At 36.3% G+C, this 18,586-nt stretch overlaps 1 protein-coding gene across 2 annotated transcripts in view; it reads right to left on the bottom strand.

The window, feature by feature from the left end:
- CNTN5 (contactin 5) overlaps positions 1–18,586 on the bottom strand; it is a 590,995-nt gene that overhangs the window by 35,523 nt on the left and 536,886 nt on the right. For both annotated transcript variants that reach the window (XM_071734290.1, XM_071734300.1), the window contains exon 16: positions 10,356–10,476. In XM_071734290.1, coding sequence (XP_071590391.1) covers positions 10,356–10,476 — 121 coding nt within the window. The remainder of the gene's footprint in view (positions 1–10,355; positions 10,477–18,586) is intronic.

Genomic DNA, 18,586 nt, shown 5'->3' with positions numbered 1-18,586 from the left:
AATGCAGAGAAGCTTTTTTCCCAAGGGCTGTGTTATTGTTCAGGTTTTCTAAAACAATTTTTTAGTAGAGAATAGCCAATTGAGGAAAAAATGCACACTCTGCTCAAATGCTTCTCTGGAAACTACAAAGAAAATGACTGGTCATAAATGCACTATAGTTCAGTCGGCCTTCATAAAGAAGACATTTGGGGCTGTGATAAGCTCTTACACAGCTCTAGGAGCCCTGAAAACCCAGGGTCAAGGATATCAGTCAGTCATCTTCTTCCAGGGCAGTTCCATAGATTGATACTTAATTTCAGGACATGCATCACTACATTTTGGCAAACTTGTTTTATGTGTCTTTTTATTGTTGGAATGATCACCCAGAGAAGTCTTTTAGATTACTTGCCATGGTACAATGTTAATGTGAGAGTTCTTGAAAGACTATTACCAGTAATAGCCACAGTCACTCAGCGAGCCAGCAGCCTTTCCTGTGAATCCCAGGACATGCACTGATTTACTCCACTGAAGCCTGACTAGGGTAATTCTTACTTTTACCAAACAACTAAGAAGCCTGATACATGGAAGTTCATGAAAACAGGTTTTGCTTTCTGAGTGACAAAGAATACTGGCTGGTAATTAAGATGATAAGGAGTCAAGAAAAATAGGAAAAGAAAGAGGCAATTACTAAAGAATGATGGAAAAGTTGCTCAAGAAAACAGGAAGTTGACCCTTTCTTGTAGCATAAATACCTTTTCCTGTGCCTGCCTATGGCATACGAGGAACAAAAAGATGGACAGAAAGTTTGATTTATTATAAATATAATAGACACCATGGTTTTAGTGGATATATCTATAACCCCATCCCCTCTGTCTGTGATGTATCCAAGTGGCTTCTGTAAGACAGCTACATAAGGGCTCTGGGCAGATGGTGAAGCTATTCTCCAGCCAGCAGCAGGACAGGGAAGTTAAACTCAGGATTTCAAAGTAAGAATGAGAAGACACCAATGTTTCAGCCTGAGTAGTCTTGACTCATTCGAGGGATGAAGATCAGGAGAAATCCCTGGTGTCCTGTTTGAGAAGGCCTTTGGTGGCACAGGTGCCATTTTGTGCTCTTTTATCCTATGATTTATCTTCTTTGTACAAACCTAAAAACAGAAGATTTGGGCAAAAACATCTTGAGAACTACTGTGTTGTGAGTGTAGATGCCAGACTGCAGCCTGGAGTCTCCAAGCTGGACCTGTAACATGACACAAAATGTATGGACAGTACAGGGAACATAAACTGAAATTTCAGCTTAGGAAGCAATGTACCAGTAACCTGTGAATGACATAGTTAGCAGATCCCAAATAGCACAAGACACTGAATTTTGGGCATGTTTTTTTCGTTGCTATGTCCTACTGACTGCCTTTAGCACTGTAGGGCATTACTTGCCAGCTGTCTCAGTTTTGGTCCATACTGCCTCCTTCAGCCTCTGCAACCAGTGTGGGCATCACCATTCCCAGACTGGATGGGTCTCTTTCAGTCACTGATTTTTTGTTCTTGTTTCTGGGCCCGTTTTTTTGACTGAACTTATAGTTATGAGTTAAGTTGGTGTTTATAAAAAGATTTCTTAGGCAGAATAAAGGGGTTTTTTTTAAACTCTTAAAAGCCCCCAACTTTTTAAAGATATTAATCTCTTTATTATACCATTGCTGAAATTGTAACAAAGTTCCTGTTACAAGACCAGATTGCTGGAAATGTTTCAGTCTGGAATCTGTCAAGGCAGTGATGCACCATCTACATCATTACACTATCTTCCAATATTATGAATATTTCAGCTATGCTGATATACTGAAAATGGCCAAAGTGCAGATCTGAACTCTAGCACTGATCCTATGAGCTATTATGTTATCAGCCATGCCTACCGTAATTCCAGCCCTGTGCACTTAGGGCTTTCCCAGCCAATTCCTTGGCACAATTAATGAGTTGCCATGGGCTGGGGCAGATCCCAACAGGCAGTGTGTCATGCCAACACTGTTTTGAGAGGGGAGGGGACCTGTGTTGATGGGACTGTACTGTACTCATTGGCCTCAGGGAGCAGTTTACTATTATGGACATATTCGGTGAGTCCAATTAATGGGGTCTGTGCTCAGGGCATCTTCCTGGCCTTTGCTGTAGCTCAAATGTAATTTCAAGGACCAGCAACAATCTGCTGACCTTGTTTACGTTCCATTTAATAATGTTGTGTCTGATGGCCTTTAAACCCAAGTGCTTGTCTTTAAGTTTTATTGGCAATATCACAACTGAAAGGAGCAGTGTGGTCAACCTAACCCACAATTTCTGTGTTATATTTGCTCCAGGTCAGTGGAGTTCAGAGGAAACATTACTTCCCCAGAAAGAAATCATGAGAGTGTATTTTTTGCTTAGAGTGGTAGTTTGGCAGTCTACAAGATGAATAGCTTTAACATCTTTTCTTTTAATATATATATTTATTTTTAGTTACCACAAAATATTTACTCTTAAACTACAGTTTGTAGTTGCAAAGACTTTCATCTCTTTTCAGCATGGGACTGGTCTGTGCTCCATTCTAAGATTTTGCAGCTTCCAACTAGGTATTTGATCTCGAAGCTCATTTTACTTACAGCAGACATTCACCATGCCTTTTGTAAGCTTTCAGTGCACAGTCTTAAAATATGTTATACATTGTAGAAGAAAGCTGATTTTCAGCTTATTTTTCAGGAATCATTCTGCCATAAATATTGTACTAATATTTGTATAGTTCAAAGGATTTTAATTAGTTTTGTGTACGCTGAGAAGTTTCCAAGGGTGCACAACATTGACACAGAGAATTAAGAAGACAAGATATTATTCTTTTCCATCTAGAACAGCATGATGTCTATTGGCATCCATAAAAATAGAAAGCAGATTTTAAGCAGCAAGACCGAAAAAGAAAATAAAAGCCAACATCAGTGAACAAATTATTACTAAAATACTGAGAAAATATCTGGCATCTAAATCTACCAAAAATCTTTAATTATTGACCAATGAAATGCTAGTGGAAACAAACTTAGATATATTAATACTTAGGAGCAATAAATTATTTATGTTTTGAGTTTTTCGTGAAATCTTTTAAAAATATATATGTAATATATAAAATATTTTAATATAAATATTTAAAATTTGCTACAATCTTTTATGGTATCATTGATTAATATAAGAAACATGCAGAAATAACTTAATTTGCATTTATTTATTTGACCTATTTTTGTTACAGAAGATGGCCCTTTTTTAGCAGCTCAAATTAAAAAAAAAAAAAAAAAAAAAAGCAAACTTGCTTGGCTACTGCATTACTTTATCTCCCTTGCAAAGAGCTAATGGTCTTTTTCTTTGTTATGCTCTCCCAGACTTAGTTACCTTGTAGTGTCAGTCTTTGGTACAGGTTCCAGTTTATGCTGTTTACACTGCAGAAAGTCAGACACTGAATAAGCCTTTTTGGGACTTGTACCTTTGCAAAACCAGAAAGCACACTGCACTCTATCTAGAACAAGTAGGTGGTGCAGTACAAAATAAAGTTTGGAAATCTGGAGATGGACTGACTCATCTGTAGACCATTGTAAATCAACGTGTAATGCAGCATCCTGCATCTATCTGAGTACTTTGCAATCAGTGCTACTTACTCTCAAGTACAGTGTATTGTAAACCAGCTTTGCAGGAGTAATTTACTAATAGGACCTAGGTATTGGAATTTATTTGACTACTTAAAATTAATGACCAAGTGACTTATTGTGATAAATGCTTTCCTTTGTTAAATAAATATTAATGTACCAGAGGCCTGGTACTGTTGATTAGGCACAGAATTTTTTCAGAGATGTAAAAAAAGCAAACTTTTAACTTCACAACTTTGTATTCCTCTTAGCCATGATGAACTGAAAAAGAAATGTGATGCAAGGAAGGGATAACCTGAGCTGGTGTTTTTGTTGTCACTATCACGACTAACAATATAGAGGTTTATATAGAAAAAAATCACTCACTGAATTTAAGATGTTTGAAGAGCTGTCTGCATCCACATAAGATAACTGTATCACAGTACATTTTGCAGTGATCCTCTAATCTAGAAGAAACATCCTGGTGTTCTGGAAATGGCTGCTCCACTGGGATCTCTGCTCTTAACAGACTGTAAGTATCCTTGTGCTGATATTTGTGAAAGGATGTGAGACCCCTGTGTGCCATTTTCATCTTTCAATATTTTTCTTTGTTGAACTGCACAGATGCTTTTCTAAGCCAGCCCTCCAAACTTGCAGAAGAAAGAGCAAAGAATACACAATAACTGTGCTTAGTGAGAGATTTTTACTCAAGTTTTCCCTCATTGCAGCCTATGGTAAAGCAACAGTTCAAATGAGTTCATTAGAAATGTGTTTCAAGAGAAAAGGGACACTTTTTGCCAAAAGAGAATGTTAGAAGTAGTCTTTTGTTTTCATCTTTGATTTCTGTTGGTTTTCTTCAAAACCTCCCTGTCTATAAGCAACAGATTTCCTAGTGATGAATTAAACAAACACAAATGAAAAACATTTTTCACTTCATTTTTCACTTCACATTTTTCTAATCTAGTTGATTGGACCAATGGAAAGTAGCAGAGGTTAGCCCCTTCACAGTGTCAACCTGTTTTATGACAGAAGTAGATGGTGTTGTAAATGTCTCTACAGTGACAGATGGTGGAAGAATAGGGTCATGAAGTTATCTTTGTAATAAAAATATGAAACCACAGATTGCTTCAAATTTTTACAGCATAATAGGAAAATAAGAATGCAATAACACCTTTCTGGAAGATAGGCTTTAAAAACCATACTAAATTACAAAACATGCATTGTCTTTAGGAAACCTGACAGATTGTTAGCTACAAGAGCACCTGAGACATCTGTGAGATGCAAGTCTCCTGACTGGTACTTGTGTGTTTGGTAACCATGCTTGTGATCATATCATTAGTGTCAGAACATGACATGCATATTTATCCTGCATTAAAGCCTTCTGCTTTGGTAATCACTTCTTTGTGAAAACTCAAGATAGAGACAGCTCAACTACTGGAGTACCAATGATAGATGGAAAATCAGCCAGGCTGAAACATTCTGCTGTTCTGCTTCTTAATATTCACTGAAAGATGAAGATCTGGGTACATAAATAAAGCATGGTAGCAAGACAAAGCATGTGACATGGAAAAGCTATTCTTGCATTGGTGTCGAAACGGGATTGACATTCATGAAAATCATAAATCACTTTTGCTTTTTAAATGGCTGATGACCTTGTGTCAACAGTTTTTGACTGTGTAATGAATATCTGTATTCTCCTGTAAACATTCTTGTTTGCATGCTGAACAGCCATTCTGCACAAATTTTCCCTGGGTGAGCAAACAACAGCAGGCATAAATGAAGTGCAGTCAGGCAATGACTTGGGTGTCAAGAATGTACGTCCACATCTGTGATTTTTGTTGTATTCATTCATTCTACTAAAACTATTTATTTGACACATAATCCCTGTTATGGGATTCCTCTGAAGCAGCATATTTGTGTAGGCCTGCTGCCAGAACAGTTACCACACTATGTGAAATGCTGGTTTCTGTGTGTCCTTGAGCTGTATTTGCTGTACCCAGTCTTCTGCTGTGGACTCTGATGACTGTCTTACAGAAAATATTGCTGCAGCATTTAAGGCTTTGCCACTGCCTTCCTCACTGCCCCTCTGGAGGGCAAATCTGGTGCCAAGGGAACATGCCTGTTATTTGCCATTTCTCCTTTCTCAGTGCACACTTCAGTCTATTGGCTTAAGCTGTTGACAAAGGTTCCCTGGAGAACTATGCTCATTTTTGCAGCAGTAGTCAGCTCAATGAAAGCAAATATTTGGGTGGCTGGAGATACCTAAAATTGTGTCCTATGCAGTGAGGATTCATTTGTTTGTCTCCTAACTTCTATGCTCCTAGCTACTCTACCTCAGTAAAAATATTGAACACACCTTGATCCCATCTAATCCACTGCCTGCAGGTATAGGATGCTCTTGAGGAGAGGCAAGTGTGATTTTGAGGCTGGGTCTGAGACAGTTAAAAGGAAATATACTACCTCACAGGTAATCATTGCAGTTACTGAGACAGATATAAGTGGCTGGCATTGTGTTTTCTGCCTTATATCAGTCCTGGCCTTTAAGCTGAATCCTTTCTCTCACCGTCCCCAATTCAGAAAGTACAGGACCCCTCTGATGAGTTCCACAGCCAAGTTGTGGATGATCCCCCTATCGAAAGGGGATGATGGATCTCAGTTGAATGAATGATCATGATATTTTTTTTAGTTATCTAGTAGTAAGAACAAGTCTTGATGACAAATTGCAGAGAATTTTGTGGAACCATATTTTTTAGAGAAAATACTTTTGCAGCTGAAGTAGCAGCCTACCTGAATAGAAACAGATGATGTCAGGTATGTCAGGACAGCAAACCTCTAGAGATTGCTGTCGACTACCATGAGGCTACTGAAATGCTTCTCATTCACAACTTATGTAAAGACTAAAATGCAAGACACTTAGGCTGGAAAACAAATGTACTGCCTGATAGGTCCAACTGCCAGGAGAATGTCTCTTCCTAATGCAATCTGCTTTATTGGTAGCATTTGAAAAATGAAACAGAAATGGAAAAAAAGATAACTTGGGCTGGAAAAGCAGCATTTAAGGAGCAGGGTAATTAGTAGGGGCAAATAAAAAGTTGTTTCTGACTTTAATATACAAAATTTAATCCTATTTTCAAAGCACTTATAAAAGTATTAAGGTTTTGATTAGTGGGTGCTGACAGACTTGAATCTTGGTTTAGTTCAAACATGATCTACAAGATCTTTTCATATATAGTTATGAAGTGTTCCTGAAAGAGATTCACCAGATAACCATAATTAGGAAAAACTGTTAGACATGTATTCCACTGCAATTTACCTAAAATCAAGAACTGTAAAATAGTGAATTTGAAAATGGTTTGAAAATGTTTTGTTTTTTTTTTTTAAAAAAAATAATCTGTAACCCAATGTAGAAAGTTTCACAATGGAAACTTGCTACTGTCTTAAACTCTTTTGTTGTTTACACACACAAAGAAATACATATGTAAGAAATTAAAATAACTTCTTTCATGGTAAATTACCTTCTTGTTAGTAATCAGACTCAAAAGAGTTAAGATTTAATTGGTGCTTTTCACTCTCTATTCTTCTGATGTTTTTCACTGTTGGCATTTTTGGATTTTAACTTCTGTGTATATGCAGAGCATAGAAGGTCGAAAACACTGACAGAATTCTCTGTGTCACTGGCATATATTCAAGGGATCCTTTAGCAGAGCAACTAGCAAGAATGACTTCAAAAAATGTAAATGTGTTTTAAAGATACTTCATGCATTCTCCATATCACAATAAGTGATAGTGAGATGTGGCAAGTGCTTGAAAATGCAGTGGTGAATGTCTGCCTATTTAAGATCATTTTAGTTATGAGCAACAGGACTCTGCAAAGAGTTTGTTTCTTTCCTTCATCTGAAGAGAATGCAGCAAGCTATAGTTGCCTTCCAACACACTTTTAATGAAGTTCCTGAAAACTGTCCTTTGGTTTAAATAATGCACTAGTTGAATACATTATTCAGTGTAAATTTAGTCAGTTCACTAATAGCAATAATTCTGATATTTATGAATAGCTAAAGGAAGGAGAATGAAATAATTTTAATTTAATTTATTCTGTATACCAAATTTATTCCTTTAGAAATGGTGCAAGCAGAATGGTTTTTTTAGAACCCGACAGCATAACTAAGGATTGAAATGCTGTTGTATACTGGTATGATGTCATCAGCATTCAAGACTGGCATTTTCTGCAGAGGCAAAAGGAGAGAATAAGGTCAGAAAAAGGATGTGCTGGAACTTTGCATATGTTGGTACTTCTAAGAGTTCGCAACAAAGCTTCTGCCATCTCAGTTTGACCGTGGGCTGTAACATTTAAAATACAATGATTTTTTGTCATATGCATGAAATGAAACTATTTTGCCTAGCAATATGCTGGAAAGAAAGAATAATATAGTTTTGAATGCCAGACTTTACTGCATAGTGGCAATGGGTTTTCTTCATCGATGATGACTTTCTCTGTCAGGTGGAATTCTTCAGACTTAACTGAAGTATTTATTGAAACATCTTTTGCTTCTGGTCTCTTCTTCTAAGCAATGCCAGGTGTGTCCAAAAGCTAAACTTAAAGAAGCTTGAAAGGTTCTGCAATTTGGGATCATCAGACAGTGTCAAATTGCAAAGCACTGAGTGCACTCTAGAAACTGAGATGGGGGAGAAAAAAGAATTAGATACTGAAATGAAAATGACATGCCTGTAACAGAATGAGGAGAGAGAGATTAGATTCTCCCAAGTATTTTTGATTTTTGAAGTGCTGGGGACTATAAAGAGTAAACATTAGCAACTTTGCCCTGAATGTGCTTTAAACATTTCTTCAATACAAAGCAAAACCATCCTATATTTTTTGGTGAAAGCAATCATGACAGTGTAGAGTGTTATTGCCCACATTTGCTTAAGTTTTACAGATGTCGTAAGGAAATCAACCATTTCAGCAAATCAACCATATCTATAATTTCATGAAGACTGAATTTTCATCAGGACAAAAGCAGTCATATAATATATTTTGGGAAAGTGATGCAAATGTCTCTTACTGTATCCTATAATTATCCATTCACAGAAACAAGAAAAAGACAGCTATAAGCAAACTATATTTCAATTCAAATTCCATTATAAAGCAATCATAGTTTTCATCAGCAAGGTGGCATGGTCATGAGACACCCACAGACATGCATTCTGATACTGCTTACAGTGCCCTTTTTTTTGAAATCTTAAACCTCTTCCTCAGAGCATTTATTCTGTATATCAAACACAATTAACTCATTTTTATAACAAGAATACTTAGGAAAAAAAGAATTGTATAACCATTCTGGAGTGTCCTAGATAATAGCGCTAAGAGATTTTTGTCACTGAGAAGTTCAATGACATTAAAGTTGAGATTGCTTTGCCTATCCACAGAGCCTCCACATCCTGTCTGAGAGAGGTAAAGGTAACACATAAGGTCTTGCATAACCCAGAAGGATGAATCAGATTTCATAAGGCAGCTAAAATGGGGTTACATGTCTGTGTGGAGGCAATTGAATACCACCATCTCAATAGTGCCATAGCTCATAGAAATCTCATGGTCCTCAAAGTGTCTTTATGGAAATATTTAACAGTTACTTCCATCAAAATGTGAAGAGCCCTGCAGTAAGCCAGAAATATTCTTTATCATTTAAAGCATTTATTTGTCCTTAAAGTGATATATATGAGCATATCAAATCTAAAGATGAGGTGGAATGTGGTAGAAAATGTATTTTTTAAAGTTTATAGTCTCTAAATAGTTTTGATTGCTTTTATCTGGAATTTTTTCAAATTCAAATGTTAATAAAATATCTACCTTGATTTATTCTTTAAAAAAATATGCAATCTATGATATGACTACCCAGCTGTGCTACCTAGCAGGGATCCATCTGTCTTGACAGTGTAAGGCCCAACAGTTGTAATGCCAGTAAGTAGACTGGAAGTTCTCAAGTCCCATCAGGCACCACACATATATAAAGCAGTGCAGGATGCAGAAACATGCTGCTTAATGGAATGCACATATGGTGCTAATAGCCTGCTTTGTTGTAAGCTAGTTGGTGCCCTAGATATGATCTGGGATCTTGCAGGACAATGACTCTGTGGCCTTGTGCATTGTCACGAATGTTAAATGACAAGTAAAACAAGCCTTTTACCTGTTTATTTTTTTAAAAAAAACTGGTTTAAAAAAAAATTACAGGGCTAGGTCTAAATATGCAGTCAAAATTTGGTGGTGGAAATTCCATGTGTGAAAAAAATCAGATCCCTGCCATATTAGGGAGCTTTGGTTCATTGTTCATGTCTATTATTTTACAAAATGCTGCGTGGTCCCTCCTCTTGAGAAGTGAATGAATATTCCGTAAACATTAAATCTGAGAGAATAGCTTCATCATAAGATGAAATGTTAAGTGTCACATAAAAAAAGCACAGAACTCATCATACTTACCTGACATAGGCTTGTGAATGCTAATTGTCTACTTCTTAATTAGCCTGGCATACCTTTTGTATAATTACCTCTGTTAAGACCAGTCCATTAAAACCCACTGTCTTTTTTATCATTGCCATGACTTCAGGTTGGTATATGGTTAATCACAAATTGTTTCAGCAGTATAAAATCTGAAGAGTAATGCATGGCTCAGATGTCCCTGGAGCCCATGTGTTTAAACTCCCTGGTACAAGAGTTTCTGGTGCTTGTGTTTTCCATTGGCACAGCAAGAGTACTCACCCCTAACAAGCAGCTCTGTCTCATCTGACGCGCTGTCTGCTGCGGTCTGAACCCTGCAGCCGTACCTCCCGGCGTGCATCAGGAGGATGTTTCTGATCATTAAATCTGCAGAGGATGCTTGCTGGAAAAGGGATGAAGTGCCAGTTTAAAATTCAGTAAATCTGTGTTCAAGGTAGTTCATGAAAGTTTTTGCACAGTGTGAGAAACTTGGCTTTCAACTTACAAAATTTACGTGCCCTAATATCATCTTTTGTAGATTACCAGAACACTGCATTTATACAATTATCAATGGGGATTAAAGGAGAGGATTTCAGGTTTTTAATAACTTTGACTTCGCTTAAAGCACACTGTGCATATTTGCATGCTCAAAGAAAATTATTCCAAACTAGCACAAAGAAATTCATTAAGGAGATGAAAAAAATATTTTGTATGCAAACCTTGGTATTAAAAATGTCCGCTTAGAAATGGTGGGCTCTTTCTTCCTGTTTCTTTTCCCTACAATGCAGTGACATTTGGAGTATATCTCACTAGCGTAATGAAATTAAGATAACTTGAAGGATAACATTGATAGATTTTTATTAATATAGATGAAATTAATATTAAAGACGATTGAGGAAATATGCAAGGATTCTCATTTTTCCTGTTGAAATCTGAAACATGCAATCCCTGCATGAGTGTACAGAGACCCGGGTAATTTTTTTTTTATTTTTTTTTTTCCCTCTTGGAAACTAGGAAGCAGAACAGTTTTTTGGAGCATATATGGCCTTTGAAGGCCATAAGGCCATATAAGAATCTCTGTGTTTTACAAATTCAAGTGACAATAATTTTTGCATGTTCAAAATCATTGTTCTATCCCAATTTACTGATGTGAATAAATGCTGCTGCATATGATTTAGTGACCCCGAGTCCATAGGTTTTTTTAGTTTAATTTAGTCACTACCGAGGGAAAGAACAGGTAAATGTGAACAGAAGTCACACTGACCAAATGGTGTAGCAGATGCAGTTTACTTTCTCAATTCAGTGTTCTAAAAATACCTGCAACTTTTTGATTTAATATAGACATCAACAATTTTAGAAAATTACCATAAATATTTTCTATCATTTGAAAACTTTTTATTCTCTTAGTAGCCAAATGGAAAAAACTGAGGAGAGAAAAGATATTTTCCTGCAATTTCCTTATCATTGCTACCTTGTATGGTATATGAACTTAACATGTTAAGTTTTTAAGATATTAATGCAGAATTTCTGTAGCATTTCATTATAAGTTACATATTATTAAGATTTTTATATAATTATTTAATGTATTTAGTGTAATATATATATTATTACACATAAAATATGTAACAATTAATGTATGATTTTAATAATTTCACAAGAAAATATAATTTAATATTTTATATATAATATAATGTACTATATAAACCACTAATATAGGACTCCACTATTCACTTGTATATTGTCTGGAGTTTATATAATATTATATATCAAAATATGTGAAAAAATATATCATATATGGTACATTTTATGCAATAATATAATTTCATACAATAATAAAATACAATGTGATATAATGTAAAATATAATACAGTGTAGTATATAACATATTATCTATTTGTTGTACCCTGTTGTATTTCTCATATATTATGTAACCTGTATTAATTTGTGTATATCAATAATTAATCACTACATACATAACAACATAACATTAGAAATTACTGCATATTATAACATAAGTTTTTGTAAGCACGTCCTCAGTGTTTTACTTTAGGAAGTACTGAGTATAGGCATTTTATTTACTTTGCTACCCAAGAGTAGACTGACTGTTCCATTGAATGAAATGTTCCTTGTGCAGTGTTTCTAATCTGAGTGATTTTGATCTTCAAAGAGTAGACTGGTACAGCACATTCAAAATAAAGTCTTGTTAGGGGTTTCCATGTAGATTTTTCTATAGCTGTGCTGGATATGTTTTGGCACATACTTATTCTGTGATTAGGTAGTTTCACTCAGATCTTCATCCTTGTCAACCATTTGCACGTTATAAATTCCCACTTTATAATCATAGATATGTGCATGGCCTTGTGCTTTCACATATTTAATTTCTTGTCTGCTCCCATGTGTTTTCATCATTTCCTGTATTAGTAAAGTGTCCAATTTTGTACCATACAATCACCATTTGCATACTTTAATCTATTATGCTAAGGTCATTAAAGTCAAGATGAAAAACAAGGATTGTTTTTACGATCCAGTCTTCTACAGCTTATTTCTTTCTATGCAGAATAATGCCTTTTTGGCACATCTTGGCACACTTTCTAGAGCCAATCTTCTCTTCATATGCATTTTTGGAATTGAACTTGCTATAATATTCCATGCAAGACCAAAGCAAAATCTTTACTGAAGGATATTCACATGCAAGAGAGGTGGAACATTAGTATTGCCGCTGAGACCAAAGTGAATGTGGGCATATATATAGCTTAATAACACTGTAGATTTAAGGACCATAGAATGGCTTATGTTGGAAAGGACCTTAGAGATCATTTATTCTGCAGCTCTAAATGTGGAACAGCACAAACTCCTACCAGGAGTCAACTTCAGGGTACAAATTTCTTAATCCATCTAGCACAGGAGCAGTATTTACTAGCCATTGAAACATCGGTTGCTTAAGATAATTACTGTTTCTTATAAAAAGCCTTAACTGTTAGAAGAACTAGATTCTTCTAACCACAGTTGTCCTCTCTTGAGGGTAATTTACATTTAATGTGTGTTTTGTTATTTAGGGAGAGGAAATGTAGCAACTGTCTGGTTTCATTGCTCAGGAGCTGTTAAAAAATGTGGCTGTCACTCTAACTTCCACAGGGTTCATGACTGTGAATCCTAACATTCTTATCAGGAAAAAATATATGTATTTCATCTGCATACCTGTGTAACTGAGCAGACAAAGAGCAATTTAAAGAACCATCACTATAAGTGCACAGCAGTGCAGTACAATAGATCCCCATGAAACACATTTATTACAGCATAACAAGATATGCAGCCATCATTGCTTAGGATGCCTGAGTGAAAATAAATTAAACTCATTGTGTTTAACACAGATGGATATACGCTCAGTTATTTGATTCCCTGTCATGGGAAAGAATGAGACATTTTAGTTACATTTAGATAAGTAGGGGCTATATTTTACTAGGACCTCTAAAAATAGATATTATTTGCTCTTCAGGGGTATTTATAAAGTGGTCTTTTTGAATTTTACAGACCTTTCTAAGTCTTGGAAGATGGATTATTTTGAAGATCAGTTTATCCTTCAAGACCACAACAGGGCCCAGGGGTTAAACTGATGTGCTGGCCTTACAAATCTTAAGAAAATGTCCACACCAGATCATTGCAGCTGATGCAATGTGAGTGATTACAAACCAGTTTAAAAAACTTCTATGTGTGAATGCAGCAGAGACTCCATTAAGAAAAGTACCTGAGATCAGAAACCTTGTCTTTTGCTTTTAGTCTTCTCCAAGTGCAAAAAAACATAATGCTTCAGCAAAAGCAGAGACATACTCTAACCTTAGGTGTGTGACATGGATTTAAACAGTGCAGAAAGATTTGTCATCTGGACTAGCATTAAGTTAGAACAGCCTGGTGTATCAGCAACCATGTGATACCAATATTATTGAGAGCTGAATTTATTGGGGTTTCAATTTCTTTGTCTATATCTAAATTTCTGCTTTATTAAGTGCATGTTTTTATTGCTTTTTATTCTATTAATTTCATGCCCTCCTGTTATAGGGCATATTTTGAAATAAGTGCACAATTTAAAATTACTGTTTTATTAGATAAATTGCTACTCCTTATTCTGAATATCATAATTACCCATTTAACCAAATATCAAAATTATTTAAATTTGCTCAGTATAAGATTCTACCGTGTGGAAGGTATCTTGTACTTTACCAAAGTTAGGGCTTTAAAAAAAAACCCAATAAATAAAAAAAAATGTTTAGCAGACAATTAATGTTTTTAAGGAAAGCTAAATGTAGCTTCAAAAGCCAGCATCAGCTGTTGACCTACTGTAACACCAAGCACACTGGTCTTCATTAAGCAGTTAAAAAATAAAAATACAGTTATCAATGCTATGTCATGACTAATAGGTCTCTCTAGGACAAGAAATTGTTGTATAATTCATATGCTCCAAAGTACCCCATTAATCAGGTTTTGGGCTGAGTGCTCTGTCAATCTATTGTTCTCTCTTCTCCAGTTGTGCCTGCAATACATCGATTTAATTTTACCTGTGAGGTATGCTCAAAGGAATTTTTCACAAGAATTGGTGCCACCTATACAGAGCATTTACTTCTGTAGTGGTACTTAACCAAACTCATAAAAGCTCCAAAAACATGTAATATGGAGACTTTCCTCAATGAGAAGCACCTTGTTGGATTTGTCTTTTGTACCCATTGCCCTAATGTTGGGGATTTTCAGAGGGAAAAAAAGCCAACTTGCAGATTACTTCCTGTTGGGGAATTGGTACTTCTAAAGCCATTCCACATCCCCTCAGAGGGGAGTTTGGATATGGATTTTTTTCTTTCCATTTCAGGAATCCTAAGAGATTGTGCATTGTTCTGCATTACAGCAACTTCTACATAGAGTTCTTCAAGTGAAGAGAATGACACCCGTTCCTCTTATGAAAGTGAGTTCTTTATCTTGAGTTGGTTGCTAGGAAACCTCCCTGTTAACTTGTCCATTAGTTTTCTGAGGTTTTTGTCTCTGAACCAAGGTGGTTTAGTATTCAGGGTACAAACTTTTCTTTTGAAGTCTTTGCACAAGAACAATCTATAATCTGCCTGCATTTGAAATGGAGCTCACAGTTACACTGTAGACCACTTTTTAAACATCTAATTAGTGTCTTGTTTACTTCCCCCTACGATGGAAGAGTTTAATACTGGTTTATTTATCACAAAGTTTATCACATATGTTCAAAGTACAGAATCCTATGAGAGAAATACATTTTTGAAACCTAGGAACTCTAAATCATTTTCTTGTCATTATATCAATATTAGCTTTCATTTAATCTGTTTATAGTGCTGCTCTTTTTCCACATTGATTGTTATATTTTCCTTCCACAGTCCATGAATCTAGCTCTGATTTATCTTGCCAAGAGGGATAACAAGGCAAGGAAATTCAAAATACTGGGCAGTCAGTAGAGATCATGTGGTGACTGGTAGCTCTCAGGCCCTGCACTGCTCAAGGCCTGAGGTATAGAAAGGCTGCCTGTTATTGTACCAAGGATTCAGGCTGGGAACTCAACCTGGACAAAATGCAGTGAAAATTATCTCGGCTTGGGAAGAATGTGTCTAAAAAAGGGTGCTGAAAGTATTATAAATGGTTGTGATTCAGGAAAAGCTTAAACCAATGAGAAAAAAGAGTGAGGAAAAAGCACTGACTGCCATTGCAGCAAAAGTTTTATGATGAAAGCCTAAGGAGTGTTTGAGGCATTTCTTTACAATGGCTACAGGGGTTTATCAAGGCTTACTGGCTGTCATTTAGATGTTGACAGTGAGAGATGAAGATGGTTTCCTACAAAGTGGTTTCTACACAGAAAAGAATGCTTGGGAGGTACTGAAAGCTTCAAAAGTACCTAAATTTTGTGTCAGGTCATATTCTTTATAAACTGAGACATGTAAAACTATGTTCTGTTATTAAGTGGGACTGACATTTGTTCCGAAACAAGTATCAGCTGGGCTGTTAATGCTATCTTACCCAGCTTAAATGATTATACAAACTACATGGGTGTTTTTACAGATAAGACACAAGTTAGGTGAGTTCCTGGCTCATGCATTATTTGACTTAGAAAAACACCCTTCATAAATGAAATTCAGTCAGAATAAATTGAATAATGATTTTGCAGCTGAATCTATATTGTTTGACATATTTGATTAGAAACAGAGTCAGTTTATCTGAATCAAACTAATCGTCTTACAGTATAACCCCATGGTAATGTTAACTTTGTACCATCAACAGTAAGTAACAAATATCAAGAAAATAAAGTTCTTTTAAACTATGCTGACAATTTATATGTGCATTATGATAGATTGTTGACTTCAAGCCAACTTTTGTTCATAATAGATTTACAGCAATTTAAGCGCCATTTCATGCAAATTCTCAGGTTTGAACACATCAACCACTTGTCTGTTTATCAATTATCATGTTTACAAATTGCAAACATTTAATAATTTAAAAAGCAGTAAATTTCTCTGTTGATGTAGTGTTAATGGCAAATTACACTCCGAGTTCTACCTTTTAATCACATAAGCACTTTTGGAACAAAGAAGATGAAATTATTATTGCTATTGGTTTTGTTGAGATTAATGGTATGTGATAGTGTAATAATGATAGTATAGCATTATCCAGGCTGATGCAGATTGACTAAAGAATATGTGATATACAAGTTGCATTTTGCCCATATAAAAAAGGTAAAAAAGATGGTTTTCTAGGTTTTCAGGTCTGTGGATCCACAAGAATTATCCAGGGGAGGTGTGGACCCTTCCAGTGGCATTGTTTTTGAGTAGCTTACATAGAGAATGGTAGAATAATGCAAAAAGTTGTTTCTGGTGAGCACTGACTGTTGGGAGCAGATGCCAGAGAGCACTGAGGTGTCAGGAGTAGATAGGGAGAACTTTAAAGTGCAGCTTGAATTACTGCAAATTAGTTCGATTAATTTTACTGGGGGGAGGAAGAGATGAAGAATCAGATGACAGGTAGCATGTCACATAAAGGGGTAGTTTTGTCCATAGAGAGTGATACACATCAACTCTAGCAAAAAAAGCTTCCTGGATGAGAAATAAAAATGACAATGTGGAGAGGGAAAGGAAATTAGAAAACTCTCCCTGGTGGCCAGAAAAAGTGTTCTCTCCAGTGTAGTATGTGACGATGAGGAAAATTATGAGGAGGATTACATTTTGTCTTTTATTTTTCCTAGTGTTATAACCTTTTATTTGGGACCCATTCAAGCTTCCTGTATGTTATTGGGGTATGTTAATTAACATGAGCTGTTGCATATTGAGTTCAAATTGTGAACATGCATAATACTGGATAATATTTATTAAATATTTGCATGAGAATTATTTACTTTGCTGCACACTGTGGTTGGTTTACAAAACAAGAAACAAAGGAGACAGGGGGGAGGGGTCAGTTTAAGGCTGGAAGTTTCTTCCCATGACACCCCACCATGGCAACACAACTGGGGTTTGCACATGCAAGGCCATGAGGAGAATATCAGCATTATAAGAACTGCAAGGAAGAAACACTGCCAGGAGTGCTCTGGAAAACACTGCCACAGCATCTCAGAAGGGTTGCAGAACTGCAAGTGAAAAACAGACAGAGCTGCAAAGGGAAGACCTTAGTGTTAGGAAGGCTGATGCTGGTCAGGTGTTGATACAACTGGCTCTGGTGTTGTAACCCAGATTAACATTGTGCTAAGAAGCTAAATATTCTGTCAGCTGCAAGTAAAAAATGGGAAGGTATGGACAGTCATGAAATAGCTTGAATTTACCCCCTAACTTTTCTCTTTATAATGTTTCTTGTAAACAAAGAAAGTTACAAAATACTTTAATAGAATAAATTAGTGTAAAAATTATCTGACTGTATTTCATGACTTTTTTATTACAATAATTTTTTTATAGTAAGCAGTATTCAGGAAGATTAAGAGACCCAATTCTTCATAGAATCATAGAATGGTTTGGGTTGGAAAGGACCTCAAAGATCAAGATCCAACCCCCACTTACATGGGCAGGGATGCCTTCCACTAGACCAGGCTGCACAAGGCCTCATTCAACCTGACCTTAAATGCTTCCTATTCCAGTATCTTCCTACTCTGACGGTGAATAATTATTTCCTAATATCTAACCTAAATCCACCTTCTTTCAATTTAAAACCATTGCCCCTTGTCCTGTCATTGCTCTCTCAGGTGCAGGTCCCCCTCCCAGCTTTCCTGTATCCCCTTGTACTGGAAGGCTGCTTTAAGGTCTCCCTGGAGCCTTCTCTTCTCCAGGCCGAGCAACCCCAACTCTCTCAGTCTGTCTTCAAAGCAGAGGTGCTCCAGCCCCCCGATCATCTTTTTGCCCCATCTCTTGATCCTCTACAACAGATCCTATAACTTTCCTGTGCTGGGGGCTCCAAAGCTGTATGCACTATTCCAGGTGTGTTCTCACCAGAGCAGAGCAGAGGGGCAGAATCACCTCCTTTGCCCTGCT

The sequence above is a fragment of the Heliangelus exortis genome, chromosome 1, assembly GCF_036169615.1.
Source record: "Heliangelus exortis chromosome 1, bHelExo1.hap1, whole genome shotgun sequence".
Lineage (NCBI taxonomy): Eukaryota > Metazoa > Chordata > Aves > Apodiformes > Trochilidae > Heliangelus > Heliangelus exortis.
This window is presented reverse-complemented; position numbering and strand designations above follow the sequence as displayed.